Source organism: Mixophyes fleayi, chromosome 3 (assembly GCF_038048845.1).
Source record: "Mixophyes fleayi isolate aMixFle1 chromosome 3, aMixFle1.hap1, whole genome shotgun sequence".
Lineage (NCBI taxonomy): Eukaryota > Metazoa > Chordata > Amphibia > Anura > Limnodynastidae > Mixophyes > Mixophyes fleayi.
The window spans coordinates 338498967-338517708 of NC_134404.1; the positions used below are offsets into that span (position 1 = coordinate 338498967).

Sequence of the window (18742 nt, forward strand, 5' to 3'; positions counted from 1 at the left end):
GACATTCCCACTGCCCACATAAAAGATGAAAGAGCGGACTGACCAGTGAGGGAGACAGTTTACATTCCTGAACTTTGATACATTTCACAGGATCTCTCATCGGAATGTTGGTTTTACCAAGTAGGGGAATGAGATTCTAGAACTCCTCCGGCACAGATGTAACAATGTCAGATGTGCACACATAATCTGTTTCACGTGTGTAAAGGAGGCTTAGATCTTACATGTAAACCAGGTATTTAGCAAACGGTACTAAAATGATCTGAACACAGTATTCATTCTGGTAAACACGTTACACATTGGGTGTGATCATCTGCAGCGATTTAGAACCTAGTGGAAGTTTGGGACGGGGAGGGAGAGTGATACATCAGGGGGTAAATGTATCAAGCTGAGTGTTTTTCAGCGGGTTTGAAACACCAATCAGATTCTAGCCATCATTTATTTAGTACGATCTACAAAATGACAGCTAGAATCTGATTGGTTGCTATAGGCAACATCTCCACTTTTCAAACCTGCCAGAAAACTCTCAGCTGGATACATTTACCCCCCTGGTCTGCAAGAAAAGCCTGCATATTGTGTGTGGGGAATATATATCTATATCTTTCCAAATAGGTCATTATTATGTGCAGCAGATTTCCACCAGACAACTCATTTATCTTTTTCTAAACACCATCCAGGAACTTTGTGCTTTCAAGTCATTTATATCACAAAGTAAACTGGTCATTGGTTCTGGGATAGAACAGCTCTGAGCCCTCTGCATTAGATACAATTGAATCCGCAGAGCAGGTTATATAATTATTTAATGACCTGGAATATAACTACATGCTTGGAAAAAAATTGCATTTAGTAAATGCTGCAGGATGGTATATAGAAGACAATATGGTAATAAGTCAGCTGGGAAAGCACTCCAAGTAGTTATTACTGAAACACTCTTTGAATCAGTGTTGGAAGTGGGAGCACAAAATTATAAAATTTCATCCACTTACATTCTCGTTACATTTTTCATACCACCACTTCTAAACTCCATACCGGAAATTCTAAACTTCCACTTCATCCACTGCTTTGAAGGATACATTAACAAACGCATTATAAAATTATACGCTCATATTTTAGGTCCTATTTGATCACAAGCATCACCCATGATATAAATCGCTCACAGCTTTTTGCTGAACACTTTATGAAGTGAAAGTTTACTCTTAAAGAATTTGCTACAATGAAACAGAACAGATGAGATTGGAATCTTAAAGATTCACTACAACTGGCTAAAACTTTGCAAACATGATTAGCTTCAGTTATTGCACGTTCTGTGCTATAATATTTTGAATGCAAGAGTCATTCATTATACAGGACTACTAGTGAAGGGATTGGTAACAACGCAATGAAATATGAAGCGTTGCATTATACAAGTACAACTCATTTCAAAGTTTGAGAACCTCTATTAGTGACTGCCTACAGCACCTCCTAGCTTACAGTACATGTCTTTAAAGGGACGTATTATTAATTAATGGTTTTCCCGCTGCTTATGAAGGCATTAAAAAATCTTTAATGATGAGAAACACGTTGCCACCCTGAGATGGCACTTAATAGGCTTCGGAAAGCGTTCACCAGTAATAATTACAGCCCAGTTTATTGTCAGCCGTAACCTCTGATGTATAGGGCAAAGCTCTACTGCCAGTGAGAAATACCATTTTGCTGTTTAATACCCCCCTAAACCTCTTCAGACAGCAACTGGGCCAAAAAATTTGAAATAGCTGAGCAACTAGTCTTTGTAAAACACACTATAGAATTTATATTTATACTTTATTATGTATTAATATTCTTTATACCAATAAGAAACCAAAACTGAAAGGCCCGAACACAATCACTTTCTCCATTCTGCTGTACAGAAAAACGCATATGACAGTGTGTTGCAGTAACTTTGCGTACACTTTCGCCTTGCGTAACATTTTTCCAGTAGCAGCCTGCCCTACGCTTTTACAGTTTATATTAATTTAAGGGGGGGGAGGGAAGCAAAAAAATTTTTTTTAGAAAAACTCCAAAGCAATGATAATGAAGCCCAAATTTTGCAAAAATAAAAAGCCACATTAAAGAAACTTACTAGGACTTTGCAACAGACTGTGGTTTCCCAGGCATACAGTAAGAATTATTGGCAGTTGCTAGAGTAAGCCGTGGCTATACCTAAACCTGACAATGACCCTTGCGTGACTTTGCAGACTTGCGGCTTGTGTTTAGCAACATCGATGACTGATGACCCTCACCAGCAGGGCAGTTGCATACCTCCCGTTGCACACTACCACTAACAAAAAGCAGACATACAGGAAATTTAGTGGGTGCAGAGGTCTGTTCATGCAAATAAGACACAGCAGTGGCTGGGATGGAAAGCAATTTCAAACTTTTATTTACAACTGTCACAGTGACAAAAGTTGTTTGGAAAAAAAACAAAACAAAAAAAAAAAAGCTATCTTCTCCCTGAGCCTCAAAAGTTACAGAAATATATATATATATACTATTATACAACAGTTTACTCGAGTGCTTTTGTTTGCAGACAATTGTAACAACCGGAAATACACAATACACAGAAGAAAAAAAAAAAACGCCAAATGCAAAGTAGGTTCTTCCTTATCTGACCTTTGCCCCGAGAGACCCGGTAGAACCTCTTGAATGTTTCTCGGACACAAGCAGGGAGGTCAAGAGGTTTGGGTGAAATTTTCACAACATCTCAACAAACCACAAAGGTAACAAGTTCATCGGGATCTTCGCAGAGAACAGTTGTTGCGCCCATGTGGTGACTGTGTAACCAAGCCACACCCATCGCGCTCAGGCCACGACGAAAACAGAACGATACTAAACCCCGGAGACCTATCAGCTGGTGACGGACGGAAGATGCAGACACAATCCTAAAAAGAAGTCGTCCATGGACAATGTACACGTGCCACTTGCAAGATAGACACCAGAGAGAAAGCTTTACATTTTGCATCGACAGTTCAAAGCACAGACAAGTTATTGCTATATATTCATGAAAAAAAAAAAATAGAAACAGGCCTACAGGAACGATGAACCATCTATTGTGTGTGTGTATGCAATCTTTCCTTCATATCCGCCGGCATTTTACACTGAGGTATTTTCAATTCAATGGATAGGAAACTATTCTAAAGGGAGATTGAAACAATGTAAATAGCTGGGTTGTATATGGGGGACAACAGGGGGTCTGGCTGAAAAGGCATTTTGTATACAGTGTGGGATTTTGCAGGAAAGAAACGGATGTGTATTTTTAGCAATTCATCTAATAGATTCATCCATCACAGCCTGAGAAGTCATGAATAGGGTCTTTTCAGGGAAATTGGCCTTGAGGAAATGGTTGACAGAACACGGAAAATATGCTTTGATTTCTTACAATAACGCCTACCTTCAACACTGTGTATAACAAATCGGAAATATCTGCAATGTACATTGCAAACGTAGCTTCTAAAAGTGCAGTTAAACGTACATCAACTTACATTGATATAAATTGTCCCCACCTCCCCCCCCCCAATCCTAAATTTTTGGCAAACTTCTCAATTTAAAAAGTGGAATTACACCAAGCAAAACATAGAATTTCTTTTCACTAAATGTCCAAAACATGACGACATTTGCGATTGGTATAGGTACATGCCCACGACACTAGAATTATATGCCCTAGATCAACCAGCACTGTGCGGGCACAATTGGTGTAATTTAGTGTCGCACAAGATATTTACTTCATTAGGGACGGAAGCTCGAATGCCAGGGAATCCTAAAAAAACACTTGTTTACAATGTCTACTTTGGAGCTGAACCCTACGCTTGAAGTCAACACATCGACAATTCATAGTACAGGACAAAGACACTGTACATTACAATAGTGCTTCCTTGTACATAGATGAACACCGGCATCAATACGGAGACGGATTTCACTTTTTATCCAAACTACAAATGGTTACAACACTTATTGATGACGGAGCTTGTTGGAGTGGAGTCTAGGTACGTAGCCAGTCCTTCAGAAGATCACTTTGGTGGGCATAGACTAAAGATGATAGTTTGAAAATTTGTATCGATCAGGATTCTTGACAGCATGGACTAACATTCAGATGGAAAGAGATGAGTAGTTGAACTTTCATTCTTGCAGAAAGGCAGTTTCCATACCATTGGTCAAGTCCGTGCCTCTGTCCAAAGAGTTCCTTCTTCTGTTGACTCAATCTAACAAAGATTACTGCTGCATCTAGCCTTGGAGAGAGACCTCAAATAGTATTAAATTAAGGGAAAAAAGAAAAAAAAAGAAAACGCTTCTTCGATACTTCGTGCTGTTGACCACATCAAAGGCTGGTTGCACAAAAAAAAAAAAAAGAATAGTCTCACAGGTGCATCTTTGAATTGGTCGTCGGTAACAAAAATCCTCCCTAACCGATTCATAGTGGAGCCGTTAGTGGCCTCTCCTCTTCCAATTGACAAAGGTTACGGTGTGTCCAGCTGCACGGTTACTGCTCCTTGTCGTCTGTCTTTGTTGTGTCGCAGTTTGATTCTTTCTCCTCTTCCACCAGGAACTCTTCCGGGGGCCATCTCAGCTCCCCGCTCTCCACGTCTCCCTCTGTGGGCTCCACCACAATGGAGGGGAGTCGGTCCTTGAGTTTGCAGCACCGCTCAAAATCTGATGGATCTGGGAAGATCTGTGGAAGGTAAGAAATATAAAAGGTCAGGTTTAAAACACACATCAGATGACTTCTCAAACCTGGGCTCAGGCCTCACCTATAGGACAAGTTTTACAGTAAAATTATGTTTGCGCTGTTCCCTTTTTTTTAAAAAAAAAAAATAAGTTCTGCCCAACATAAGTGTTATTCTCCATATACCATCAACAATTTCATCAACACAAAAATACTAAGCTGACTGCTTAGTACTGACCTAGTACTGACAGCAAATCAGTGGAGTTTGATGCAGTGGAGTAAAATTCATACTGGGCAGTTTCCATCACGTCGTAATTTTAGAGGAAGCAAAAGTCAACTTGTGCAATGGGCAACGTACATAAGGGGGGGGGAGGAGAGCACAAATTTACAATACCTGAAGGACAAATAGGCAAAGTGCCAAAATAGATTGTATAAAGCTATTATTCAATATTTTGGACAAATATTAATTGCGCAAAGAAAATGTCCATGTTATTAGTGATTTGACAAAAAAAAACATACAACAGGTATAATAAATTTAAAAAACGTTTGATTTTCCTTAAATTTATAGACGTTTACCTGGCACCTTTATGAAACATTCTAAGCCTAAGAAAAACGATGTAAAAGCAGCGTCTCCATGCAGATCATACATCTGCAGACTCTGTGCAAGAAGGCATTTGAAACAAATGATAAAAGGACTCACCCCTTCTCCAATCTATACCCACTACAATAGAACTTTGCAGCAGACAGGACTATTGTTAACTTGGTTGCAACATTGTTGAAGCTCTTCAAAACGGTTTTAACGCACATTGCCATGGTTGGATTTCTAAAGCACGCGCTCATGAAACATTTGTAGCAAGCAAACCGCTTATGAGCGGGCAGACAAATGTGACTGACAGGGATTGCTGATCCTGTGTGCTCTCACTGAACTGCCGCTAAACTCCAGATGACAGCTGTCTGTCTGAATCCTAAGTACTCGCAAATATTTTCATGGAACTCCGCGTTGCCAGTTTCATTGTTGTCAATGGAGACGGCATACGCAGCCGGCGCAGCAACCAAGAGGACTACTGATTAGGTGCTTACGGGTAAGAAGTTACTTGTAGGATTATTACCGTGTTAGCGCTTTAACCGCAGTTCCACGGTTCTTGTCAGGTCAATGATCCCTGTGAGCCACATTTCTTCAACATTTTGCATTTAATCAAAGAGTTGATTTTAATCTCCACCTTTCAATTGTGATCTGTGTAGACTGGTTTCCTGTCTCACGCTGCATGTTCTACAGGACTAAAGTTTTGTAGGTTGTCTGACACAACAGAGTTAGAGAAGTTGCTCAATTCATAGGTTTTTCAAACAAGGCAGCAAGAAAATAAAGCAAAAAAAATAAATGTTTTGCAATCGCATTCTTTATAGGATAAGCAATGTTTGTGGATGTTTTAAGGGTGAAATTTGCAAAGACGACCCAAAGGGGTATATATTGCAGGGGTCAGATTATGGGTGCAGCAACGGGGGCACCCCCTCCCCCCCAAAAAAAAGTTTCCTCCAATGCCACCAGCTTCCCCATCTGCTGCAGCAGAGCATGAAATGTATTAAGTGCTGTCACCAACCCCCCTCCCCACGTCATGGTCTGACATGACTTGGTCTAACTGCAGGCAATTTTATTGGCAGAGTTAGTTGCCCTGGAATCCCCTCCCATAAGCCTCAACCTAGGCCCACATAACCCATATTCGAAATCTATTGATTAGGTACCTAAGTAGTAGCTTATTGGGAAGATTTATCATTTCCAGGGGTGACATGTAGACCTCAGTCTATGCCTAGTTCCACCCTCAACCTCATTGGCCCAGTGATATGATCTGAAAAAGCTATTCACACTGCTTAGCTTGTAACAAGGCAGTGAGGGCCTGGTATAGACAGACTGCATATGCCTGGCCCTTGGTGATGTAGACTCTAATTCATAAGGAATTGGTTGGATACACATTGGTAGAGAAGTATCTAACAGTTAAATTTATTATGGAGGTTATATTAGCAAAATAGACCTTTTCTCATCCGTTTGGCTTCTGGTTCTACAAGCCGATTTGTTTTTCATTTTTTTTCCCAGTGGCGAAACATTTAAGTTTATGATTGCATCCCGAGGATTAAGGCCCAGTACTCCTCAAAGAGATTACGCAGCATCAACTAAAGAACAGAAAATGAGAACAATCCCCATTCATGGCCCAATATTAATGTCCTGAGATTGGACTTCTGTTTGCCTAGTTTTAAAACCATAAGCTACATTTTTTTGTGTAGAACGAACATTACGGTCTTCTATTCAGTGTCCTAGTTAAAAGATTAGAACATGACATTCTGCTCAATGACAGAGGCCGGATGAAAGATTAGCCGAGGCGTTTAAAGACATACTAAGTTATGAATGACTGGTAGAGCCTCTTAGAATTATCAGTGACGGCAATTTCCAGGTGGCTGTAAGAGCCTCTACTACAACGGAAGGCATAGTGAATGGGAAGATGTTGTGGAACTACAAATCCCAGCATGCTGTGACTGCCCTTAGCTTTGTTAAATGTGTGGGCTTCTCTGAATTGGTACTCTTATGTCTGGGATGAGTTATGTTGAAAAATTGATGGCTAGATATAATATATATATTTTCTATTTTGTATAACCCATGCAGGTTGACGTTAAGTTGAAGCACTTGGTAAATAACTAAGCCAACTGTTACAAAGTGTCTTTTCAATCAATTAAGCAAAAGGACATTAAGATCCTAGTCATCAAATCACTAAGAAACCCTACACTGTTCTCATATTAAATAAAGTACTTTAACAATTGGTTCCTAGTGAATTAATAGACCCTGTCCAGGCTGCCATATGCTTCACTCACTGTGTAGGAAGCAGGTGCAATTAAAGCCATTATACTGGGCTGTGTCACATTAACCATTTCCTGATAAACTAAGGAAGTAAACAAGCTGAAGGAAGTCCGCACGTGTGGTACAACACTGGTCAGTGATTGGTGGAGCTGGGGAAGAGGAGGAAGGCTGCGGGGTACAGAACGGGACAAGGGGTAGAACACACAGAACTATGTAAACATATTCAGCAATCCGCTGGTAACATCTTGCACCCTAGGTAGAGAGCAGCTATGGAGACTGCAGAAAAAGAACAGCTGGTGGAGTGAACGAGCCTAATAGCAGCGTTTAAGACGCTGGGGAAGAAAGATTGTGCGTCAATGAAAAATTAGAAAATATTTATTCAAGGGCACTACGTCAGGAGGACAATTTTTGTCTAAAGCCGGCCAGACACCTAGATTTAACGATTCAATCCAATAATTAGGTTTGAATGATAACTACATTCTGTGCACACAACAATCTGATACAATTGGGTTGGAACGGAAGTGGATTAGCAGTGTTGGAAATCCGGGCCCCTTGTGCCAAGTCAAAGAAACAAATACCTGCTTCAATTTGATTGTACGACAATGAGCTAACTGCTCGTCCCCTGGACTAAAATTGTATGTGACCTTGTGTTAGCCAAAGGTTTGACTGATAAATATACAATATTTACATGCACCGGTGAGAGATCCTATTGTCGTATGATCAGAAACTTCGTTAAGACAACAAAATCTAAACGTTTGGTCAGTTTTAGTTAATTGGACAGGAGATTACAATCTCAAAATATCTCCCAACTCGGCAACTCCGTTCTGCGTCTCTCATCCACCCATTCCTGGTTACAGGACTTTTTTCAGGCTGCACCCACTCTATGGAATTCTCTCCCTCGCACAATAAGACTCCTCTGGTCTACAAACCTTCAAGCGTTCTCTGAAAACCCACCTCTACAGACAAGCTTATAATATTCCTCAACCACCCTCTTAACCTCACTACATTACCCTATTACCACACAGTTTCACACAAGACAGCTACCCCTTGTCCAACATTGTTGTGCGACAGGATCATTTAGCTTATGAGTCACTAACCTTTGCACTCTGGCTGGGCCAAAATGCAAAATGTAGACTTTGCCTCATGTGTCAAACTCCCATTGTCCCATAGACTGTAAACTTGCGAGCAGGGCCTTCTCACATCTTTGTTTTACCCAGTTTGTTTATTAGTTTACTGTTTTTGTCCCCAATTGTAAAGCGCTACGGAATATGTTGGCACTATATAAATAAATGACGATGAATTAGGCAGGAGTCTAATGCCACAAAAAAAAAAAAAAAAAAAACAGGATACCCAATGTTGTCTGGGAGTTTGCTCTAGCCATGGCCTCTGTGCCATAAGTAATTTTACACCCCAGAAAAGGTGGTAACACTCACTTATCCTATTAATTTGGTGCCTGAATTATAGGCACAGGGTTTTGGGTATAAATAAGTTAATACTGAGAACTGGAACTAAACCACATAATTATAAAATTAATGAGGGGGAAAAGGCTCTCCAATACTCTGATGCATCCTTAATGCCTTGGGGGCATTAAGGATGCAGATCATAAAATAATGACACTGGGGAGTCTTGCAGGAGACCTGGTTTAATTGTGACCTTGACCATGGCTGGGTCAGATCCCAATGACCCTGACCAGGTCAACATCTCCCTGTATAACGCACAACAAACTAAATTGGTTCCTGGACAAAATGTACATTTGATTTACTGATAGGAAGCAAAATAAGTCTTTCAAAGGGTTAAGTTAATGCTGCAAAATAATTAAATCAGTCACTTTTATGAACACAACTAGGAACCTAAAAACCAAAGAGATAGGAAACTTCATTCGAACATAGTGGGTGCAATCGCTGCTTTCGGATTAGAAAGAATTGACAGTTATGACTATGAAGCAGTAGCGTTCTCCCTGGACTTACAAGAGGGGGCCGTCTGATGCTGTACACCCCCCCCCCCTCCCATTAAGAAACTGCAGCACATCACACTGCCAAAAATGTATTTATAAAACAAAATCTGAAAAAAGCAGCTGGTTTGTCTGAGCTGGGTTCTTAGAAATCTGCTTCGCCCCAGGCCTTTCACGCACAAGTGAGCCATTCTCATTAACATGAGCAATGAATGTAAAGGCTGCAATTTCATTCATAATTACCTCACTGTTTCTAGAAAGTCTAACTGCAGTGCAGACTTAGCAGCTATCTGCCACCATTGCGCTTTATTGGTGCAAAAATAACCATGTATCAAAGGTGACAAGATGGTTTTTTTTAGAATTGCAGAAAACATGAGTGCTATAAAATTGCTTTCCTTGTGCAGAGAATATACACAAATGTACATCATTTGTGTGATAAGAAATAGCTGAAAAGTCTGCCCAGCTTAACCCTGCCCACTGATTAGAAGAAAAACGCCAAAATAATTCTTAAAACAACGATGCATAGCTGGTGACTGCATAGAGTAATTGTCTACATCTGCCAACTTTCCAACCCATGACTATTCGGGCAAAAGCATGCCCTTCCAACCAGCTGGCACAACAGGACCATCCCAGCACAGTGTCACATGACAGATGTCTGTCACCTAAATGCATCGGAAGCAGCTATTTTGCAAGCTGTACCAGTATTCATGCGAAGGGACTATTAATTCATTGCAGGTTTTACACATGCAATATGCATGAGTTCATAAGGACTGAGGTGACCACTAGCCTATACAGGCGTTATAAAATGTTTGATGTTGGGGCACAGGATCACATGACTGACCCAAACTTACAAGTATCTCCAAATTATTGTTTTGACACTTCCTCTCCCCAACATATGCCTACAGAATGAGCATACTTCTGCCCCAACGACCTACAGGACTAGCAATTCTCTAGCATCCACCTCATCATGACTTGTTGCCGGTTTTATAAGCTTGTTCACAAGGTATGTAGCTGGACGGACTTACAGCCCTATAAACCACAACACATTGTGCACACTCCATTTACAGTTTATTACGTGAATGTTTCAGTCAGCTGTTCCAAATTTACTATGGGTATAAAGGCTACTCAACATATGGAATTTTGTAGCAGTGTAACAGAAAAGAGATCCATCATCTGCTTTCAGTACAAAAAAAATAAAATCCAGGAGTGCATTTTATTTAAGAAAACCAAACATGTAAATTTCAATCGCGCTCCTGGGCGCAGTTCAATGCCACGGAGAAGGAGGGCAAGCTTTAAAACCTTATCAGTATGCTCCCGTTTTTGCCACAATCAATATCTGCAAAGGCACCAGAATCCTTCTGAAACCTACCTGATAAGAATCTTTGCGAGGGCTTAAACCAATTTCATCCATGGTTTGAGTGTTCATTATCACTTCAGTCATTTCAGCTGATCGCAAGTAATCAGTGCTGCAAGGAGAAGGAGAGGCGGTCATGTTGTAGCTGTACAAGTACATATACATACTGACATGTTGTGAGTGTAATTGCTTCCTATAACCAAAGTCACAACAATGTTTTAACCAGAGGTGAAAAATGTTACATAGATTTGCCGTCTAGGAATAAAATTCCATTAACCAAGAGACATTACACAGGAGAGAGATGGATGAGGTCTGTAGTAAAAGTGTGGACAAAATAGCAGTATGTAGCTTTTGAAACACAATGAGACAAATCTAACTATTAAAGTTAAGGGGTGCATTCACCAAATATATAGGAATTACCCCAAAAGTGCTGACAATTGTCTACCTGACTTCTGGTGGTAGATTTACTAAAAACTTACAGAAAAGTGGAAGTGTTACCCATAGCAACCAGATTCTAGCTATTTATCTAAGACATTCTAGAGAAAGATAACTAGCATAAGATTGGTTGCTATGAGCAACACTTCCACGTTTCCATTTAAGAAGTTTTAGTAAGTCTACCCCTGGGGTTTGTACAACACTATTATGTAGAAAGCATACAATTGTTGCCTATATATCAGTTACAGTCAGACAGCAAAGTTTTGAAACTTCCCTTTTGAAAAACTGCAAATAAATTAAATTTGCTTTGACTTCTCTTAAAGGGATTTAAGGTTGAATATGTGCCCACATTCCCTTACAAAAGGTGCTTTTTTTTCTCCCAGACAAACAAGGTTTATAGCATGCCACGCAATTGTCTTTTTCAAGGTAACACCTCTTAATATACTGACAATAATTTTACTGATGTGTAGGTCTTTCAGGATGAACTATTTGAATGATTCCTGGGAGTGTCTATTTAGGTCCTTAATTCAACTCAACCACTTGGCCAATGTGTGTTTTATAGTTATGTGAGAAGTGTTTGTAAACAGGCATTCAGACAAATTACAAAGGTGCATCCATTGACCCTTAATCCAAAGTCACTGGTATGTTTGAGGCATGTTATAAAGACCAGAGCCATGTTTAATCAATTCACCACCACAAAGTATACCTGACATGATTGCTTCTCTTCATAGTTTTTTTTAACACCAAGTGATATTTATGGCCACATTAAGGCAGTAGTGAGCAAAACAACTTTAGGGCCAATAGACCTCTAAGACAGCAAAACTCTAATAAAGTTGCTGGATGTAGATGACTGAACTATCTCCCAAAAAGCGAGACAAAGGCGCTTGACCGACTGTCCTGAATACCTAATTATTTTCTCCAAACCAAGATAATTGCTGCTCCTAAATTATTAGACATAACAGATTATAATTAAATGACTTCATGTCACAAGTGTACCGGACCCAGATAAATATATATATATATATATATTAATTCTTTGCCCAATCAATAGACTTTTGAACACATCAAGTTTGTGAATCCTTAGATTACATTCTACTGAATGACAAACATTTTATTTACAATGATTATTAATGTTTCTATGTATGGAAACAATCACAGTCGGGCATTTATCAGTTTAAAGAATAGATTTCAAAGTGAAAGGACTAAATTTACTGATGCATTGAAAAGAATCTGTAAAAAGCCTTGCACACCTTCAGCAAACACCCATCCAAATACCTACATACCAGAGGTCACAATGACTAAAGGATTGTATCTTAACAGATCTCTGAATAGACCAGAACACTATTCATGAAACCCTGTAAAAAGGCCATATGACAAGTGTAGAGAGCCTTTATCAGCCAGGTTGCCATGTGACATGAAACAAACAAGCATATTAACAAAAAATAAAAATTAACTATAGTAAAATTTACATATAAAAATTAAATTATGAAACGGTCTGGACCCTTCACAACATATATTACAGACAAATATAAAAGAAATAAATCCAAATTTTTGGGACAGCTAACCATATAGAAAATAAACTTCATAGGTGGTGTCAAAAGTTTCACAAAGACTCAGAGCACCAAAGGCGTTTGATAAAGGGCCCCCTTACAGACAGGGTCAGGCCAAAATCTATGAATCTTATGAACCATGGCCTTAAAATAGAGACTTAAATGTGTTATTACTGGGAGGGTAGAACTAGCATTTCCACTAAAATTACTGTTTCAATAAAAAAAAATTTGGGCACGAACATCCACGTAGCCGGACTTCAATGCCTAAACATTATAAGTTATGGTACGGTTATCTTAAATCAAGGTACGCATCATCTCTAACTGAAGATCTACTTTTGGTGCCGATTGTTACTTCCTTATTGATGTCTATATATATATATATATATATATATATATATATATATATATATATATATATATATATATATATATATATATATATATATATATATATATACACATATACACACACACATATACACACATACATATAAATTGAGCATATAGACATAGTTAGAATGTTGTATATGTTCATTTTTTTCATGTGAATTGTAGGTCATCTTACATTCTTTCCTCCAGGTATAATATGTAATACTGGTATGTTGATGATTCGCTTTCCCTGCATTGTTTAAGGTGTACCATGATTGAACCAGTAGATCTTTTTACATTTATTATGTTCTGATAATGCTGTATCTTGGAATTGAGGTGGGGGGGGGGGGTTAATTTGTAAGTTTGCTTTTTGTTTTGTTAAGTTTGAATAAACTCAATGAAAAAAAGTAACATCCCAGATCTGAGGCCCTCAGATTCACTCCTAGGAATATTTGGGCAGATGCTTCCACAAGACCGGAAATTCACATGACACATAAGGATGCATTTGTCAATGAAGTTTGGCCCATCAGAGTGAATCACCCCCTCTGAGTGTGGATGGGGATATTGGCAGTGACTAGCTCTGAAGATTGTCATTCACGCAATACCAAGCGGACATTCAGCAACAGCAATGACATCAGCCAACTATAACCAATTGCAAATCCACAGACAGCCATCAGCGGCTAATCCTAGCACCAGCTCACCAGTGACAAGTCACAAGAACTGCTCACAAGACGACTAAACATTCACTAACATAACAGTAATAGGACAGGCATCCAGCCCTGCAAAGCGTCTATATACAGCCATCCTGCTTGTAGATAGATTGTTATTCATGCTTTCAAAACAAAGCCAGCAGACAGCTCTTTCCTCTCCTATTGAGCAGACAAAGCTCAATGTCTGAGATCCAATTACACAATGGATTTTTACATTAAACATGCATAACACAAGATCAATTGGCCAATTAATCTATCAACACGAGACCTCTGTGTGCGCTCTTGCGGTGGCCAAGTTACACTAGGCTGGAGAGTGCATGGAAAAACACAGCATAAAGACCCCCCCACCACCAAAACTACCCTCCTGCACCCTGAGCTTCTGCAACCGTGCCCCAAACGCCCCTCCTGGGTAAGTTACGCTTCACAAATGAATGCAATTATTGCAACCTCACTGCGCCTCTAATTGTCAGTACGGTATTAATTTACTGAACACACTAATCCCCCCCCACCCCATCCCCAGCAGAGCATTGTTACTGTACCCCAAACTCTAATGCATTTACTTCATCTCATTGCAGGCTGCCTATGCAAATATCACTGCACAACTAGTCTAACCAGCGCATTCCTAAACTAACCACCCAACCTCAGACCAGCATCCTGCCACCCAGTATTACAGGGGGTACTGAACCTTTAGCAAAAAATAAGGCAGTGGAAAACGAAAGTAAGAGGGTTTAAATCTCACATGAAAGAGCTGCGCGTGAAATGGACTTTGCCAAAGCATTTCCTCCACAGCCACAGGATGCCCAGCTGTGCCCTGGCACAGAGAACACCAGGCTGGCACCTGGAGGGCACCTTGGAACCCTACGCGATGGCTTAACCTCCTGCCAGATCTGCCCGCAGCCTGCCAGTGAGAAGATAGTCTGCCAGGATGTCTGCAGAACAAGGCTGGGGGACTCTGCTCTCTGGGGCAGCGAGAGAGTAAACTTTAGGGGGATAGAGAATAATTTAGATTTCCGATGCCCCTTTTGCAGTGCTCAGATCATCCTGCCTCTCCCCAACACAATGCACAGGACTCATGATGCCCCCACCCCCCTTAATCCACAGGAATAAATAGGAATCATTCATCTGCCAAGTCAGAGAAATGGAGCCACTTACCAGGGAATGGGGTAAAATACAGACATGAAGTCCTGAGATGCTGGGGGAATGTCCTGCTTAAAGAGATCACACCAACAAGACACAAACTCCTACTGCAGAGAGATCTTCGTGGTATAAAAGCCCAGTGACTGCAGAGCCTATTGCACGGTGCACACAACTCTCTCTGGGAGCACTAGAGCGCTCTATTCCGGCTAGAATGAGCAGCACTGGCTTTTATAACATAGGGGGGAGTGTCTGCCTGGGGGGCCACGCCCCCTGTGCTGCCGTCACAAAAAGCATGAATGGCCTTTACTTGCAGCTCATCCCCTCATCCCCTGGATACAATCAGTTTCCGAGTACATTCATGCTCACTCATCCCTGCCATCCAATCAGTGCGCACTGCAACAATTACCTGCTGCAGCTTCTTCTGCCTTGTCTCTTTCTATTTTTTTTTCTCCCCTAGGTGAATCTTTTCTTTGTTCAGCAATGTGACAATCTCTTTTTTAAAGTCACCAGTCTTTTGTTGTCCCCATTAACATTCCCCACCTCAGTGACAGGGAGGAATGGGCAGCTTTATGTATGAGGTGCTATAGTTAGAGCTTTACCCATAGCCAAAGTTCATGTTCACAAAGCAGTTGTCAGATTTTATTTTCCTTGTTCTTTGTTTTGACAGTTTTTATCCTCTTAAGATAGGTTTGGGGCTGTGAGCTTATTGGGAGAACAATGGATTCTAGCAGTGATCCGCAGCTGGTGTAATTAGACACACATAATTGTGAGGGCGACTGATCAAAACAAGGAAGGTTGCACACAAGCCACGTTGCGAGTCTGAGGTTTGCAGCTCAGGTGGAGGTTTAAATAGGGAATATTGACCCCCATGAGGATTGCAAGGTCAATTTGCAGGGGCAGGGGGCCACCTGACCCCCCACCCCCCGGGTGAATCCCATAGTGGGCTACCTTGGGCTGCTTTACTGGGCTACTTGCATTTTTTTTTTCCTATAAAATGTTCCTAATAGGCTGCTGAGTCGAGTCTTGTTCCCCCTCCCCAGGCTAAAATTTGCCAGCCCTCCCCAGTCCGTTCACACAGCCGCTCCTAGTATTACAAGGTAAAGGCTGGATGGGGCACAGACGCAGTTCACAGTATTTTTCTGACACGTGTTTGTCCCGATATGCACATGGTGCTCATCGCAGAATGAACGCAGCGCAGTCAGTGGAGCGTCCTTCCTTGGCCCTCCCAAGCGCAATTGGTCTTTAACCACGTATTTGACATTCACAGACAGATTTCCAATAGGGACAAATGCTGGGAGACTTTAACATGGGCGCCCTCCATGCATTGGTGGTGCGTTGCAGCGTTCTGCGCCCTAGTGCAGTTCATCACACCAAGGACATACACAGATAATGAATTGTGCCCATTCTAAGGCTCCTTTGAGATGTGCAGTCTGGAAATGAAACAGTTAAACTCTTAACTTACTAATTCTCACAAGATGCGCTAGTTTTCCCATCCTCATTCCGTGCGGAGCGCTAGATATGGGCATTGTTAGTCGCATTTTGACACAGTCAGTAATGCAACATGATGGTGACTTGATAGCCGGACACAGCAGACACTATTTTGGGGCACTGCCTATTTTCCAAGGCACAGTTTTTAATAAGATGAGAATGGTGTAAAGGTGCTAAAACTTTATTTAAAAAAAAAAAAAATTAAAGACAATTTAAAATTGTGCCAGATGAAACCAGAAATGTTCTTATCTCTCAATTCCTATTAATAGGTGTAAATCAGAGGTTGACATCACTTTGTGTAAGCTGATGACAGAGTCTATGAAGCACCTGCCATCCTTGCATAGATTAAAAATGAATGAATGAAGACTTGTGCCAAACTACATTCAGTATGTGGCTTGAGGCAAGTCTTCATTCATTCATCTTTATGTTGTATGGAGCAGCATGTGGAATATTTTTGAAATACTGCCGGGGTGTTGCATCCAGGGCTTGGACCTGCTACCTACATCCAAATACCATTATCACATTTTCTGGAAAAACATACCAGTATTCCTGATATGTTTCTGTCCTACTAATAACATAGTCCCAGTTTCACTGACCAGGTGGCGCCCCTAACAACCCCTGGAGCTGGGGTATGTACCTTATGTTGCCTAGGATTTAGGCCTACTTGGATGCGATGCAGGTAAGCCCAAGCTATGGTGTTAATAGTGTACTTGGAGAAGTTTTGACTAGGGTAGCAATAGTAGATGGAGGAAGGGCAGGGACAGCACGGTGTTGAAGAGCTGAGAGAAGGGGGGGAGATATTGGAAGGGAAGGTGAGGCAGGTTGTTGAAGAGCAGCTAGAAGTGTGGAGGTATTGGAAGGGCAGGGAAGGCTGGGTGTTGAAGAGCAGGGAGGATGGGGGAAGGCCGAGTGATGAAGAGCAGAGAGGATGGAGGAAGGCACGGTGTTGAAGAGCAGAAACAAGGGTGGAAGGTATTGGAAGAGCAGGGAAGGCTGGGTGTTGAAGAGCAGGGAGGATGGGGGAAGGCAGAGTGTTTAAGAGCAGAGAGGATGGAGGAAGGCAGGGTGTTGAAGAGCAGAGATAAGGGGGGAAGGTATTGGAAGGGCAGGGACGGTAGGGTGTTGGAGAGCAGAGAAAAGGGGGGAAGGTATTGGAAAGGCAGGGAAGGCAGGGTGTTGAAGAGCAGAGAGGAGAGGGGAAGGTATTGGAAGGGCAGGGAAGGCAGGGTGTTGAAGAGCAGAGAGGATGGGGAAAGTATTGGAAGGGCAGGGAAGGCAGGGTGTTGAAGAGCAGAGAGGATGGGGGAAGCTATTGGAAGGACAGGGAAGGCCGGGTGTTGAAGAGCAGAGAGGATGGGGGAAGCTATTGGAAGGGCAGGGAAGGCCGGGTGTTGAAGAGCAGAGAGGAGAGCGGAAAGTATTGGAAGGGCAGGGAAGGCAGGGTGTTGAAGAGCAGAGAGGAGAGGGGAAGGTATTGGAAGGGCAGGGAAGGCAGGGTGTTGAAGAGCAGAGAGGAGAGGGGAAGGTATTGGAAGGGCAGGGAAGGCCGGGTGTTGAAGAGCAGAGAGGAAGGGGAAAGTATTGGAAGGGCAGGGAAGGCAGGGTGTTGAAGAGCAGAGAGGATGGGGGAAGCTATTGGAAGATCAGGGAAGGCAGGGTGTTGAAGAGCAGAGAGGAAGGGGAATGTATTGGAAGGGAAGGCAGGGTGTTGAAGAGCAGAGAGGATGGGGGAAGCTATTGGAAGGGCAGGGAAGGCAGGGTGTTGAAGAGCAGAGAGGATGGGGAAAGTATTGGAAGGGAAGGCAGGGTGTTGAAGAGCAGAGAGGATGGGGGAAGCTATTTGAAGGGCAGGGAAGGCAGGGTGTTACAGAGCAGAGAGGAAGGGGTAAGTATAGGAAGGGCAGGGAAGGCAGGGTGTTACAGAGCAGAGAGGAAGGGGTAAGTATAGAAAGGGCAGGGAAGGCAGGGTGTTACAGAGCAGAGAGGAAGGGGTAAGTATAGGAAGGGCAGGGAAGGCAGGGTGTTACAGAGCAGAGAGGAAGGGGTAAGTATAGGAAGGGCAGGGAAGGCAGGGTGTTACAGAGCAGAGAGGAAGGGGTAAGTATAGGAAGGGCAGGGAAGGCAGGGTGTTACAGAGCAGAGAGGAAGGGGTAAGTATAGGAAGGGCAGGGAAGGCAGGGTGTTACAGAGCAGAGAGGATGGGGGGAAAGTATTGAAAGCAGGTTGAGTAA

General features: G+C 41.8%; 1 protein-coding gene across 1 annotated transcript; it reads right to left on the minus strand.

Moving 5' to 3' along the window:
• Positions 1 to 2372: 2372 nt before the first annotated feature.
• Positions 2373 to 15215, minus strand: LBH (LBH regulator of Wnt signaling pathway). Its single transcript, XM_075204378.1, has 3 exons — positions 15039 to 15215; positions 10838 to 10934; positions 2373 to 4678 (listed from the first exon to the last, which is right to left on the minus strand). Exons 1-3 carry the CDS (start codon positions 15062 to 15064, stop codon positions 4490 to 4492), a joined length of 312 nt encoding a protein of 103 aa, XP_075060479.1. The 5' UTR covers positions 15065 to 15215; the 3' UTR covers positions 2373 to 4489.
• Positions 15216 to 18742: the final 3527 nt, after the last annotated feature.